Consider the following 15,726-nt stretch of genomic DNA (forward strand, 5'->3'; position numbering starts at 1 on the left):
ATGGATGGATGGATGGATGGATGGATGGATGGATGGATGGATGGATGGATGGATGGATGGATGGATGGATGGATGGATGCATGGATGGATGGATGGATGGATGAATAAAACCAGCTCAGTCATATAAATAGAACCTTCTGAAGGTCCCATTTATAAGACTGAGTTTAGTGCGGCTCCTCAGACTGAAGAAGTCTTTTGGATTGAAGACGAAATGTTTCAACAAGTTTTTTTGTTCTTTTTTTATCTGTCCAGAGGACCTGACTTAACTTTTTTAGATGTTTCTACCTGGATTATTGAGCATGCATCAGAATATAATGAATGATGGGACATATCATTAAGAAAGAATAATATTAAACTGCTGCCCCAATGTCAGACTCACCTCTTGCAAACCGTCTTTCTCTCACACGTTTGCTCAGTGCAGCTCTACAAAAACAAAGTTACAAAGTGAATTAAAGGAAATAAATTAAGACACAATTGTAGACATGCATTAACATTTATAATGTGGACAGGAAAAAGCAACCCTTACAACTGGACATGGTGGCAGATCTTTGGTGGATTCATCTCGAGTGTCTAAAAATGTAAAACAAAAAAATCTTTTGAGTATTTTTATATCATACATGTGACATCACAACAACGCCCATCCTACCAAAGACATGTGTACCTTTCTCCGAGTCCACACTGTCACTGCTGTTTAGCATCAAGAGGGTTTCTGTATCAACTTTAGAGCTTTTACATTCCTGAGCCTCCTCGTCACTTTGAGTCTCTTCTGTGCAGTCTTCATGTTTTGGCTCCTCCAACCAAGGAAAGCAAATGACAACTAAATACCAGTGAGCCCTAAAAAACATTTAAAAAATAGTTACATACTGCATTTAAGATTCAACACAATGTCTATAAATGTGTGTGTGTGTGTGTGTGTATATATATATATATATATATATATGAAATATAAAGTATATACTTTATACTTTATATTAATAAAGTATTTTTTAATTGAATTGAATATAAAACTTACTCCTGATTGACAGGCACAAACAGGAAGTCCTTTTCAAAGATCTCCACGTGTCGAGTCCATGTCTTCACTCGCTGGTGCCGCCTCTGCCTTTGACAACTGTTTGCAGAGTGAAACAGTGTAAAACAACTCATGTAACAGTACCGTGATTTAAACTGGTACTGAAACTTCACAACTAATTAGGTTATCACATGACCGAGACTGAAAGCCTCAACGTCAAATTAAAAACATGCAGAATTAGCTTGTAAAAAGTTGAAATGAGGGCAAAAATTGTGGAATTAGATGAAGAAGCTTAAATTAGGTAGCTGAAATAGTAAAAAAAAAAATAAAAAATAAAAAAAATTTGCATAAATAAACGGAAAGGAGCATAACAAGCTGAAATGAGCAGAAATGTTGTAGCTAGTTCTAACTTTTCAGCTACCGTTTTAGCATATTTTTAGCTAATTTTAGTCATTTTAAGATAAATTCTCGTGGTAATTTCTGCTACTTTCAGCCTAATTAACTTCTTGCCGCTAATTTCAGCTTGTTATGCTCATTTCAGACTTTTTTGCTAGTTTCAATCTTTTCTGCTATTTCAGCTAATATTCAGCGGCTTTATGTTAATTTTAGCTTTTTTTTTTTTTTTACTTAATTCCACATTTTTTAGCTCATTTCAACTCTTTCCGCTGCCCTCTGTAAGTTTAAGCTTCTTTCTGCCTTTTCAGCTACCTTTCAGCAATTGTTTTTCTTGCTAATTTCAGCTTTTTTTTTTTTTGCTAATTTTCTCATTTATGTGCTCGTTTCTGCTTATTTAAATCTAATTCAGCAAATGTGTTCTTTCTGCTTTCTTCTTATAATTTAGGCTTGTTCTTTCATTTCAACTACATTTCAACACGTTTTAGCTCATTTCAGCTGTTTTTCAGCAAGTTCTTCAGCAATAAGCATTCATGCTGCATTTTTGCAGGAAATGCAATTTTTCTAGTTTCTCAAATTATTCTTCTTCCTGTTAAACACATATGAATTGCCAAAAAAACTGTACGATTTTAGCTTTTAAACTGCTCACATTTTTTTTATAAATGTAGTTTTTTTTTTTTATTTAACATCAGATTAAACATATTCAGATTTAAAATTCTAATTAGTCAACTTACAATTCACTATTACTGCCTTCGCTGGCGTTGTCCCTGCGCGTCAGCTGCTTGTAGAAGAAACTGCTGAAGATGTGGCAGCGCTCAGCGATGGCAGCAGATGCATTCTGGATGAGGTATCTGGTTTAAAGACATTTTGTCATTTTGGCTCTAGTCTCAACATCAGTTTAACCGTTTCAAGATTTAAAATACTTCACTTACTTTAGGTAAAAATCAATGATGACATCATTGAGGTACTGCCCACTGTCAAGGCACTGCAGGTCTTCCATGGTGACGGTTATTCCTCCTTTCAACGGCGGCGGAGGAAACTGGATCAACCTATAACAGAAAAATGTGGAGGACAATAGAAAGGTACTTTTAAAGGTATGCTGAATGAATTTGTAATTATTAAAAATATATTCTTATTAAAACAGTAGCATTAGGAGTTTGTTAGACGGTAGCGAGGATAGCCTGGAGGATAATGTGGGTAACTTGCCTACGGGCCACGCCCTGATGCTTATATTTAATCCAGTTGGAGTCCGGTTTACTCAGTGACACAGAGTAGGATCCTTTTGTTCTTTGATGGCAAACTGTGTATACAGGCTGGGCTTCCTTCTTTTTGCTCTACGGACATAAATATATATATATATATATATATAATATAATAATTATTAATATATAATATAATATATAATATGGTCTCCCATAAATCAGAGGATTACATCATACATAAACTTTAGGACCCTAATAGGACATAATGAACTGGAAAGATTGTAAGATGATGAGCAGAGAGTAAAAAAAAATGTATCCAACAACCATGTAGTCTATTTTCACAGTTGACTTTGTGTTGAGTCAATGTTGTGATTAAAACATAGTTAGGGAAACATTTTGTTTGAACTAAAACATAAGTATTAGCATCTTTTACTCATGGACTGCTTCAACTTAAAGAGTCACAAAAACCAAAGAAAATCATTTAAACCCCTTACATCAGAATTCTCCAGCTCTTCTTCCTTCTGGTCTTCTTTTGGTTCAGTTTGTGCCTCTGTGTCTTCACTTGGTTCGATTAATGCGTCTGTGTCTTCTGGTTCCGGTTCCAGCTCCTTCTGAAGGTCAACGTCCACCCAGATGTGAGCTGTAGGAAGCTCGTCTTCATCATTGCTTGGACTGTCCTGGTCCCTACTTTGTTCAGTGTCAGTGCTTTGTATGCCCAGCATGCAGAGTAGATGCGAGTCCAGTCCAGTTCTTGCAATCAGGTCTATGCTTTCATCCAGAGTAAGAAGAGGAGCTTTGAGATCTACAAAATTACCAAAAATGTCTTCACTGTGGTCTGAAATGGCGCGCATGCGTGTCATATTGTTGATACAGTCAATGTCCAGCACAGAGCGCAACAAAGCTCCTTCCATTCCCTCCAGAGGATCTTTGAGAGTCAGCAGAATAAAGGGGCTGGCTTTTTCTGTTAAAACAAAAAAGATCAATAAAACACAGTCCATTACCCTGCAAAAATGATTTAGAAATATCTGCAGCATTCTGACATCTGTTTTATGTTGACACAAGTGCCAACATAACAATATTCCAGTAATCTCACCTGTATTTATGGATCCCTCATCTTCGACACATAGCTGGCAAAGGTCCCGCTGTACAGCAGCAGCAGCTGTTTCTGACACGTAGAACAGCAGGATGCCAGAAGAATGCTTCTCGTCACCTTCAAACTGAAAACCACTGAGCTCCAGATCCTGCTGATCCCAAACGCTGTACCTCCTCAGCTCTGTACGTTCAAAACTGAACACCTCCTCCTGCTGCTGCTCTTTCTTGTCTGAGGACCAAAGTAGATATGATTGGCTTTATGTCTGCAGGTGATGAAATCAAACAATAACACTGCTATCTTTCATTCAAACCCAACTCTAAAAGTTACAGAACGTTCTACAATAACTTGCACGCACAGTCAGCAATACCAGCAACTGGGGGACTTCCTGCAGGAATGATATACCATAATATTATCGTATTTTCCAAAGTATACGTCACACATTTTTGCATAAATTTGCAAGTCCTGCGACTTCCACACCGAAGAGACTAATATACGTTTTTTCCCCATATTTATAACCCGATTTTTGACTGACACTTGAAATGTTCATTCGTAGACATGAACCGAGGGTGGGCCGAGATGGGGCCGAGATGGTGTAGAGGCTGGGCAGCCGGTTTTGGACCTGAAAGTCCCACGTTCGATCCCCAGTCACTGCATACCTCGGGGTGTCTCTGGGCAGCACACCTCAACCCCAAAATGCCCCCCAGCACTTTCAATAGCTGCCCACTGCACCATCTGGTGGTGGATGGGTTAAATGCAGAGATTAATTTCACCATTGTATGGAAACATACCGTGAAGATATTGTGATGACATTATCATTATTATTATGAACCAGTAAACTTTACCAGTTGCAGCCGCTAGAGGGCCCTCTAGGTGTTTATATGTTGTTCCTCTATCCCACTACCGCACCCCACACACATACGCACAAACGTTCACAGAGACAAATGCGAAAAACTTAACACAAGTAAAATGCCCCCAAACAAAAAATCTTATTTTGCAGATTACAAACTGCAGGTAATAAAATACGCAGCCCAAAACGGTAATCGAGCAGCAGAAAGAAAGTTTATAAACGGGTGCAGTCCATGCAGTCTGTATGGGGGATTCAACCTGGCGGAAGGGACAGCTGCACGGTGGCGAAGGATCCCCTCTCACAGGGAACATTCCCCCTGTGTCTGGCTGGCTCCCACCAGGTGCATTTCCTCTGCGGCGGTGCGCCATCCATTCATTAATCTATCCATCTATCTTGCGACTCCAGCTGCAAGCTCTACGGCCTTCCTCTGCCGTTTGAGGTGGAAGGAAGTGGGCAGCGGAGCGCGTGTTCCGCGGCCCCAGGAAGCAGCGATGTGCGGGTGGAGGAAGGATCTAAAGCTCGCGGCCGGAGTCTTCGGCCCCGCTCCAGTGGCGTAGCAGAGAGGAACACCAGCGCCCAGACAAAATGAAGCAGTTTTGACCATTAAAGTGCATTTATTAAGGAAAAGTTAGACTGAGACACACCTTTGAAATAATTTCAAGCAAACAATTGTTTTTAAGTGTTAATCTTGTTAAATTCTTGTTAAAGTCCTCCCGTGCGCACTCCCTTGGCCGCCATTTGGCAGACAATTGATTTTTGGCACAACACTGGCTCATGTTTCCCGTGGGTCGGTGGTGACGCATAATAAATGCGACTTATATGGCAAAATGACTTATTTATTTATTTCAGGTCTCTCTTGTAAATTTTCATTCAACATTTATTTAGACAGGTAAATCCCATTGAGCCTTGAGGACTCATTTACAAGAGAGACCTGATTTCAACAAAGAATGATGACAACAATGGACAACAGCGACAACAATAAACAGTTTGTAAAAATAAAGAAAAAATTGTATGATTTTTTACAATAGGATGGCTAAAAAAAAAAGTAACAAAAAACAGCTAGATTCTAAGGCGAATGTAAAAAACTAAAAACAGGAACATGTCTGCATTGGTCCCTGCCAGGAGTCCAACAGGTTCTTAAAGCCACTTAGAGAGGTCATGGTCGAGAGCTTCAGATCTTTTTGTAAGACATTCCAGGAAACAGGAGCGGAGTAGGAGAAGGCCCTTTTGCCTAGTTCAGTTCGCACTGAGGGAACTTTGCAGGTAATAATGTCCTGAGAGCGCACACTGTAGCTGCACTCACGCAGAGACATGAAGGAGGAGCTGTATTAAGGCAACAGACCAAGAAGTGATTTAAAGATGAAAATGTACCAGTGAGAGAGTGTGCATGAAGTTAATAATGTCCAGTTAACCAGTGAATACAGGGTGCAGTGGTCGTTACGGTAGTTACAGCCAGTTATGAATCTTAGTGCATCATGATAGACAGCATCCAACATCTGCAGGGTTCTTGTAGGAGCGTTCATGTAAATAATGTCACCGTAATCAATGGAGGGAAGGAAAGTCACAGATACAAGGCGTTTCCTAGCATTCAGGGTTAGACAGGATCCGTTTCTGAAAAAGAAACCCAGTTTAACTTTCAGTTTCTTTACCAAGTTTTCCACATGGAGCTTAAAAGAGAGATGTGAGTCGACCAAGATACCCAAATATTTATAGGAATCAACAAACTCAATGGGGACACCATTTGAGGATGAGATCAGAGGAAGAACTGCTGGGACCAACTTCCTATTTGAAAAAAGCATCCCTTTGGTTTTGTTGGCATTTAGGACAAGTTTGAGGTGGAACAAATCTGTCTGGATGTTGTTGAATGCAGATTTCAAAAGCTGGAAAGCCTTTTCAACTGTTTTAGCTCGACAATAAACAACTGTGTCATCAGCAAAGAAATGTATGGATGCATTAGGGATGTTTTTACCTACATTATGTATGTAGATTGTAAAGAGGGTGGGTCCTAAGACTGAGCCTTGTGGTACACCATTGTTGACTGTTAAATAACTGGAGGAAGTACCATTATGTTGAACACATTGCCTCCTGTCTGAGCGATAGTTAGAGAACCAACCAATGGTGTGATCTGAGAAACCAATTTCTGAGAGTTTATGACACAAGATGTTATGATCCACAGTGTCAAAAGCTTTAGACAGGTCTAAAAAAAGTGCAGCACAATAACCCTTAGCATCCAGTGCTTCAACAATGTCATTAAGAACCTTCAGTGAAGCAGTGGTTGTGCTGTGTTGTTTCCTGAAACCAGATTGATGAGGAGGTAAGATGTTAAATGAGTCCAGGTAATTTTTGATTTGAGAGTTTATCAGTTTTTCTAGAACCTTGGCTAAAATGCAGAGTTTAGAGATTGGTCGATAGATGGTCAGTGAGGTGGGGTCACTTCCCTTCAGCAAAGGAAGAACAAAGGCCGTTTTCCAAGTGTCTGGAATGGAGTTTTGTCTTATGGAGAGATTGAAGATGTGGGTCACAGGGACTGTGATGATATGAGTGGCCAGCCTTAAGAAATAAGGTGGGAGTTCATCTGGACCTGCAGATTTTTGAGGATCAAGATCTTTTAACAGTTTATTGACCTCACTAACTGAGAACGGAGAAAAGGAGAAGGTGCGATTAAATGAGGATTGACTTGTAGGAGGGATTTGATTTGTAGAAGTTTGATTATTAAGTGAAGTGGCTGATTTTCCATTAGTAACTGCGTCAAATAAAGAACTAGAAGCAACAAAATGTTTGTTGAAACAGTTCAGGATCTCGTGCTTATTTGACACAGGAACAGAGTTAACGAGAAGTTGTGATGGGAGGTCAGATGATTGGGGGGTGCCTGAGAGAGATTTGATGGTTTTCCAGAATCTGTTAGGGTCATTTAGATTTTTGGAGGTCTGAGATAAGAAATAGTTACGTTTTGCAGCTTTGACAGCAGTTGTGCATTTATTCCTCATCTGTCGAAAACTCAACCAATTAGTGTCTGAGTCAGATTTTCTCGCTGCGGCCCAAAGATGGTCTCTCCTGTGCAGGAGGTCAGCTAGCTCTGGAGTATGAGTCCCCCGAGGCTCAATGGGATTAACCTGTCTAAATAAAGGTTGAATGAATGTATGTTATTTCCCACTTTCTGAGACATTTTTGGACTGATGTGACTTATACGCCGAAGCCATTTGTATGACAGAAAATACAATTAATAATTGAAATATGACGCTAACAGCAACGTAAAGGTTTACAAAATAGGTCTTGGTTGACCAGGAAATTATGGATATTTGAGTAGATTTAAAACAGCAACAATCCCCTTTGCTCTCGACCCAATTCAAACTAATTTGCTTCTCAATCTGGTCAGAATTAAATTATTTCACCAAACTGGGCTTGTTCAAAAAGCTGAAGCCCCACTTCATAAAATCTGAATGACCATTTTACGCAAATCTCAAGTTGTTTTTAAACGGAAAGCTTTTATAAATACAAAAGATTTTACCAGTTAAAATAAAGACAAAAACAGCACCCCACCCCAAGAAAAACTATTATACTAAGTTCTGTGAGAAAATTTTAGTATTTTATGTAGTGCAGAAATATCAAGGAAAAAAAAACATCCTTGAGCTGAACTATTTAGTTCTTTAAAAAATAAAAAGAAGTTTACACAAAAAAAGGCTTTATCAACAACTAGTAACTATTTTGCATAAATTGATATTTTTAATTAGGTGGCATTTTATAATTCCTATAAAAGTTTTAAGATTAACAAAAGAAATTTTAACATTTCCATTTTTCTTAAATAAACACAAACAAAATGTGTAGGTGGGTTGTAATATTCTATCTATCCATCCATCCATCCATTTTCTTCCACTTATTCGGGGTCGGGTCGCGGGGGTAGCAGCCTAAGTAGGGAGGCTCAGACTTCCCTCTCCCCAGCCACTTGGGCCAGCTCTTCCAGGGGAATCCCGAGGCGTTCCCAGGCCAGCCGAGAAACATAGTCCCTCCAGCGTGTCCTGGGTCTTCCTCTGGGCCTCCTTCCGGTGGGACGTGTCCGGAACACCTCACCAGGGAGGCGTCCAGAAGGCATCCTAAACAGATGCCCAAGCCACCTCAACTGGCTCCTCTCGACGTGGAGAAGCAGCGGCTCTACTCTGAGTCCCGCCCGGATGATCGAGCTTCTCACCCTTTCTCTAAGGGAGAGCCCAGACAAGAAAACTCATTTCGGCCGCTTGTATCCGAGATCTCATTCTTTCGGTCACAACCCAAAGCTCGTGACCATAGATGAGGGTGGGAACGTAGATCGATCGGTAAATTGAGAGCTTCGCCTTTTGACTCAGCTCTCTCTTCACCACGACAGACCTGTACAGCGCCTGCTTCACTGCTGACGCTGCACCTATCCGCCTATCGATCTCACGCTCCATTTTTCCCTCATTCTTGAACAAGACCCCAAGATACTTAAACTCCTCCACTTGGGGTAGGACCTCCTCCCCGACCCGGAGAGGGCACTCTACCCTTTTCCGGCTCAAGATCATGGCCTCGGATTTGGAGGAACTGATCTTCATCCCGGCCGCGTCGCATTTGGCTGCGAACCGCTCCAGCGAAAGCTGTAGATCACGATCTGATGAAGCCAATAAGACCACATCATCTGCAAAAAGCAGAGACGCAACCCTAAGGCCACCAAAATGGATCCCCTCAACACCTTGGCTGCGCCTAGAAATTCTGTCCATAAAAGTTATGAACAGAATCAGTGACAAAGGGCAACCTTGGCGGAGTCCAACTCTCACCGGGAACAAGCCCGACTTACTGCCAGCGATGCGGACCAGGCTCTGACACCGGTCATACAGGGACCTAACAGCCCATATCAAAGGGCCTGGTACCCCATACTCCCAGAGTACCCCCCACAGGGTTCCCTGAGGGACGCGGTCGAACGCCTTCTCCAAGTCCACAAAGCACATGTAGACTGGTTGGGCAAACTCCCACGTACCCTCCAGGACCCTGCTGAGAGTGTAGAGCTGGTCCAGTGTTCCACGGCCAGGACGAAAACCGCACTGTTCCTCCTGAATCCGAGGTTCGACTATCCGACGGACCCTCCTCTCCAGAACCCCCGAATAGACCTTACCAGGGAGGCTTAAGAGCGTGATTCCCCTGTAGTTGGAACACACTCTACGGTCCCCCTTTTTGAATAGGGGGACCACCACCCCGGTCTGCCAATCCAGGGGAACTTCCCCCGATGTCCACGCAATATTGCAGAGTCGCGTAAGCCAACACAACCCTACAACATCCAGAGCCTTAAGGAACCCTGGGCGAATCTCATCCACCCCTGGGGCCCTGCCACCGAGAAGCTTTTTAACCACCTTGGTGACCTCAGCACCAGAGATTGGAGGGCCCGACCCAGAGTCCCCAGGCTCCGCTTCCTCAGTGGAAGACGTGCCGGTGGGATTGAGGAGGTCTTCAAAGTATTCCGCCCACCGACCCACAACATCCCGAGTTGAGGTCAGCAGCATACCACTCCCACTATAAACAATGTTGGTGGCGTACCGCTTTCCCCCCCTGAGACGCCGGATGGTGGACCAGAAACGTCTCGAAGCCGTGCGGAAGTCGTTCTCCATGGCCTCGCCGAACTCCTCCCATGCCCGAGTTTTTGCCTCAGCAACCACCCGAGCGGCATGTCGCTTAGACTGCCGGTACCCATCAGCTGCTTCCGGGGTCCCACAGGCCAAAAAGGCCCGATAGGACTCCTTCAGCCTGACAGCATCCCTCACCGACGGTGTCCACCATCGGGTTCGAGGGTTGCCCCCGCGACAGGCACCGACAACCTTGCGGCCGCAGCTCTGGTAAGCCGCCTCGACAATAGAGGCACGAAACATGGTCCACTCAGACTCAATGTCCCCCACCTCCCTCGGAACATGTTCAAAGTTCTCCCGGAGGTGGGAGTTGAAACTCCGTCTCACAGGAGACTCTGCCAGACGTTCCCAGCAAACCCTCACAATACGTTTGGGTCTGCCAGGTCTGACCGGCATCTTCCCCCACCATCGGAGCCAACTCACCACCAGGTAGTGTTCAGTTGACAGCTCCGCCCCTCTCTTCACCCGAGTGTCCAAGACATGTGGCCGCAGATCAGATGAGACGATGACAAAGTCGATCATCGAACTGCGGCCTAGGGTGTCCTGGTGCCAAGAGCACATATGGACACCCTTATGCTTGAACAAGGTGTTCGTTATTGACAATCCATGACGAGCACAGAAGTCCAACAACAGAACACCACTCTGGTTCAGATCAGTGGGGCCGTTCCTCCCAACCACACCCCTCCAGGTCTCACTGTCATTGCCCACATGAGCATTGAAGTCCCCCAGCAGAACAAGGGAGTCCCCAGAAGGTGCGCTTTCCAGTACCCCCTCCAAGGACTCATTGAAGCTTAAGAAGTTTAAAGCCATCCAGTACAAGAATGCATGATACTTAAAATATAATGGCCAATCATTTATACTGATACTGATATTGTGCTTAATGATACTACAATGAGAATAAATTATCAATACAGTAGTAGCTCAGATAATTTCTTTAAGTGGCTCCTATATCAGCTGAAGTAAAAGTTCTATTCAAATAAATTGCTCAGGGGGGGTCACAGTTACTGAAAGCCAAGAGCTCAGGGGCTGGACATCCAGAAGTTATTGATATTAAGTAAGTTTGTTTTATATTTTAAAATATAGTTTTATTTAAAAATGAACCCAATGGTGGGCCGAACTGAGTTCACCCATGGGCCTGATTTGGCCCCTGGGCTGCTAGTTGAATATCCTTGGTTTAAAGCCTCAGAAGTGACAGTGTTGGTGGGCGTCTAGAAGTTTTATTCCATGAAAACAAACACAAACTAAAACAGACCATTAAGTTTGGAAGAGAACGTACCAGACAGCATGACTAGAACAAAATTTTTAAAAAAGCTTCTGTGACAGGGCAGCACGGTGGCTCAGTTGGTAGAGCTGCTGCCTCTCAACAAGAAGGTCGCCAGATCAAATCCCGGCTGGGGGTCGTTCCGAGTGGAGTTTGCATGTTCTCTCCATACATGGGTGGATTTTCTCCAAGTACTCCAGTTTCCTCCCACAGACCAAAAACATGCATGTTAGTCTGATTGGTAACTCTGAATTGTCTTTAGGTGTGAGTGAGAGAGTGAATGGTTGTTTGTCTCATTTGTCTCTATGTGTCCCTGTGATGGAATGGACACCTGTCCAGGTTGTCCCCCACTTCTCTCACAGTGACTGATGGATATGGGCACCAGTGACCCCGTGACCCGTAAAGGAAGAAACGGGTAATACCATACCATACCATACCATACCATACCATACCAATTTATTTATATAGCACTTAAAACAGCAACAAGGCCAACCAAAGTGCTGTACAAAAGAAACAAACATGCACAGCAGACAGGAAAACATAAAATAGAAATACAGATACAAATAGCAGCAGAAGCTAACTAAAATGGCCAACAGAGTAGAGAACAGACCGGACCAAAACAAATCACACCGTGTTAAAGGCAAGCGAATAGAAGTGGGTCTTCAAGCGAGACTTAAAGACTGAGAGTGTGGGAGCCTGCCGGACACTCAGTGGCAACTCATTCCACAGTGGTGGACCTGCGACAGAGAAAGCCCTGTCACCTCTGAGCTTACGACGGGTTTCTGGGACTGAGAGAAGCATCTGGTCTGCTGACCTCAGAGAGCGCGGTGGGACATATGGCTGCAGAAGATCAGTGAGATAGGATGGGGCGGAACTGTTCAGTGATTTAAAAACATACATGAGAATTTTGAAATGGATCCGAAGGTTAATGGGTAGCCAGTGCAGGGAGGCCAAAACTGGCGTGATGTGCTCTCTATAGCCTGTACCAGTTAAAAATCGGGCTGCAGCATTTTGGACCAGTTGTAGACGAGCAATGGAGGACTGACTGATTCCAAACAGAAGTGAATTGCAGTAATCAAGCCTAGATGTTATGAAGGCGTAGATCACTGTCTCGAGGTTCTTTTTGGAGAGTATAGGCTTCAGCTTAGACAGCCGTCTCAGCTGAAAAAAACAGGATTTGACCATCATGTTTACGTGACTGTTGAGTTTTAAGGACGGGTCCATTATCACCCCCAGATTAGTGACCTTTTGTTGCTCTAGCGGGACTAGAGAGAAAAGGTCAATGTCATGGTTCATGAGTGAGCCACTGGGATGGAACAGCATGACTTCAGACTTCTTCTCATTGAAGCTTAAGAAGTTTAAAGCCATCCAGTCCCGGATGTCAGCCAGGCAGTCAAGAAGAGGCTGACTAGAGCGTGTGCCTCAGTGCCTCAGGGGGAAGTAAATTTGGCAATCATCGGCGTAGAAATGAAAGGGTATGTCGTGTTTGTGGAAGATAGCACCTAGTGGCAGCAGGTATAAAGAAAAGAGAAGGGGACCGAGGATGGACCCCTGCGGTACCCCCCACTGGAGCGCTGTCGATGCCGAACTAAAATCTTTGATATTGACACAGAAGGTTCTGTCAGAGAGGTAGGACCCAAACCATTTAAGGGCTGACCCTGTGATGCCCACCCACTGCTCCAGTCTAGAAATGAGGATGTTGTGGTCGATGGTGTCAAAAGCAGATGTAAGGTCCAATAGGACAAGCAGCACAGAATCACCTAAGTCTGTAGATATGAAAATGTCATTAAAAACCTTCAGTAGAGCAGTTTCAGTGCTATGTGTAAGGATGGTACCATTTGCTGGTTCTGTTTGTGTCTGTGTTTCCCTAGTGTTTCCTCGTCAGTTTAATTGGTGCCACCTTTGTCTCGTCACAGCTGTTGTAATCACGTCTTGTCTTGTCCTTGTATATAAGCCTCCTGTTCTGTTTTGTTCCTCGTCGGGTCGTATTCGTTGGGTCTCTGTGTTCTCCTGCGTTTCCCCTGAGCTCTCCTGAGTCCTCCCTGAGTTTCCCTCTGAGCCTTCCGTTCACGTAAGTTTTGTTGCCACGTCAGTTGTTTATTTTTGTTCGTTATCCACCATTAAATATTTATTTTTATAATCTGCCGAGTTGAGTCCTGTCTGCACAACTGGGTTCGTCCCTGACAACCAAATCCTGACACTATGGAGAGATTTGAAGCCAGATTGGAATAACTCAAGGATAGCGTGATCCCCCAAAAACTGTTTCAACTGAGACTCCACAATTTTTTCCAGTAGTTTAGAGGTGAATGGGAGTCTGGAGACAGGCCGGAAGTTGGACATGACTGAGGGGCCAAGGTTAGGTTTTTTCAGGAGGGGCTGGACAGCAGCATGTTTAAAAGTCTTTGGCACCACACCTGATAGAATAATCCACACTTTGCCTCAGTTTCACCAAAATCCCTGCACGCTTCCCACGACGTCTGCGACGTTTCCTCCATGGAGAAAGGCCAGGGTCACGCAGAAGGAACGCAGGAATCTCAGATAGGACCGGTGGGGGAGAGTGCTGGCCGCTGTTCAAAAACTCCGCGGGAATTTCAGCAAATGTACGGAGCTCCAAAAGTGCCCGACGATCATACTGAAAATATGACTCGGCACACTGCACAAACCATTGTAAAAATAACAAAAATAAAATACAAGCAGAGAGCGAGAGACGGGCAGCCCTACACACCGGCGCCATCTTGGAATCCTCAATCATTGATCATGTAATAGATAATGGATGGATGCTTTCGTGACAAAGTTTATATAATCTGAGCCACAAGTTACAGAAACAGCAGAGGCAAAGGTCAGAACAAATGTCAAACAAACTCATTAAGACATTGTCAGAAGGATTCAAAGGAAATTAGTCATGACAAGGATTATGAGACTAACTGCATAACTAAATATAGTTATTTCTATGCATAGACTGAACAATCGATAAACAAATATTACCTTTCAGAGGAATGATGATTTCATGTTTTGCTACCTAGAATAAAAAAAATTATGAGATATTTTACTGACAGGTTTTGATGTAAATTTAACATAGTATTTATAAAGGTTATAAGATGGTGGTTACCGTAAGGCCTCCGTTCGATCTCACTTGGTACCGTCCACAGTGCAATGTGAAAAAGGCCACACTCAAACAGGAAAAGTCCACTTCAGGGATGGGAGAGGCTGGCGCTGAGAGAGGAGACTCGTCAACAACTAACTGCAACATCTGAAACCCAAAAACAAACACATAACACATAGAACTCCATGTGCTCCTCAGGTTAAAGAAATGCATATTTTTCTGAAGCTTGATTTTTCCAGTTTCCTCCCACAGACCAAAAACATGCATGCTAGACTGATTGGTAACTAAATTGTCTCTAGGTGTGAGTGAGAGTGTGAATGGTTGTCTCGTTTGTCTCTATGTGTCCCTGTGATGGACTGGAAACCTCTCCAGGGTGTCTCCCGCCTCTCGCACAGTGATGGCTGGACATGAGCACCAGTGACCCCCACAACCCAAAAAGGAAGAAGTGGGTAAAAGATAATAAATGGATGATTTTACTGCATTTTCATAATCTAAAGCAGAAGTTTCTAGTCTTCAGAAAGTATTTACTTTGGCACCATCTAGTTTTGAAAACATAAATTACACATAGTTTGAAACCAGTGCAGTAAACAGGAAAAATACCTTCAGTTACCTTAATCTTGATCACAACAGTTTAAAGTAACAAAGAAATTGCACAAAAACTTCAAACCATTTACTCTGACTAATATGGGCTAAAAGAAGGCAAAAGAGTTATATAATTTGTTAACCAATGTAGAAAAATCTTCTGCTTGCTCGGTGCAAACGTGCACTTGTGATTTAAAACAAACTGACCTGTATTTAAATTTTTCAGACACTAATAGACAAGTAAATACAAGTAAACATTTTCTTATAAAAGACAATGTGTAACTTATTAACACTGACACCGAGGTCTGCAGGTGGTCCGTGCTGCCGTTTCGTAATTTATTTATCAACCTTTATTTAACCAGGCAAATCCCATTGAGATCACAGATCTCTTTTGCAAGGGAGTTCTGGACCTCAAGGCAGACCAACATGCATGTTTTTGGTCTGTGGGAGGAAACTGGAGTACCTGGAGAAAACCCATGCAAGCACGAGAAGAACATGCAAACTCCACACAGAAAGACCCCAGGTATATACATATATATATATATATATACACATATATATGAATATATATACACACACATATATATATATATATATATATATATATAT

General features: G+C 42.9%; 1 protein-coding gene across 1 annotated transcript in view; it reads right to left on the minus strand.

Moving 5' to 3' along the window:
* senp7 (SUMO specific peptidase 7) overlaps positions 1-15,726 on the minus strand; it is a 57,362-nt gene that overhangs the window by 3,740 nt on the left and 37,896 nt on the right. Inside the window, exons 9-19 of the mRNA XM_037686576.1 lie at positions 14,542-14,682; positions 14,418-14,451; positions 3,698-3,925; positions 3,099-3,565; positions 2,609-2,736; positions 2,335-2,451; positions 2,137-2,253; positions 1,013-1,108; positions 662-834; positions 527-570; positions 380-423 (exon numbers count right to left, since the gene is read on the minus strand). Of these exons, the coding sequence (XP_037542504.1) occupies positions 380-423; positions 527-570; positions 662-834; positions 1,013-1,108; positions 2,137-2,253; positions 2,335-2,451; positions 2,609-2,736; positions 3,099-3,565; positions 3,698-3,925; positions 14,418-14,451; positions 14,542-14,682 (1,589 nt within the window). The remainder of the gene's footprint in view (positions 1-379; positions 424-526; positions 571-661; positions 835-1,012; positions 1,109-2,136; positions 2,254-2,334; positions 2,452-2,608; positions 2,737-3,098; positions 3,566-3,697; positions 3,926-14,417; positions 14,452-14,541; positions 14,683-15,726) is intronic.

This window comes from Nematolebias whitei, chromosome 13 (assembly GCF_014905685.2).
Source record: "Nematolebias whitei isolate Nwh7 chromosome 13, NemWhi1, whole genome shotgun sequence".
Taxonomy (NCBI): domain Eukaryota; kingdom Metazoa; phylum Chordata; class Actinopteri; order Cyprinodontiformes; family Rivulidae; genus Nematolebias; species Nematolebias whitei.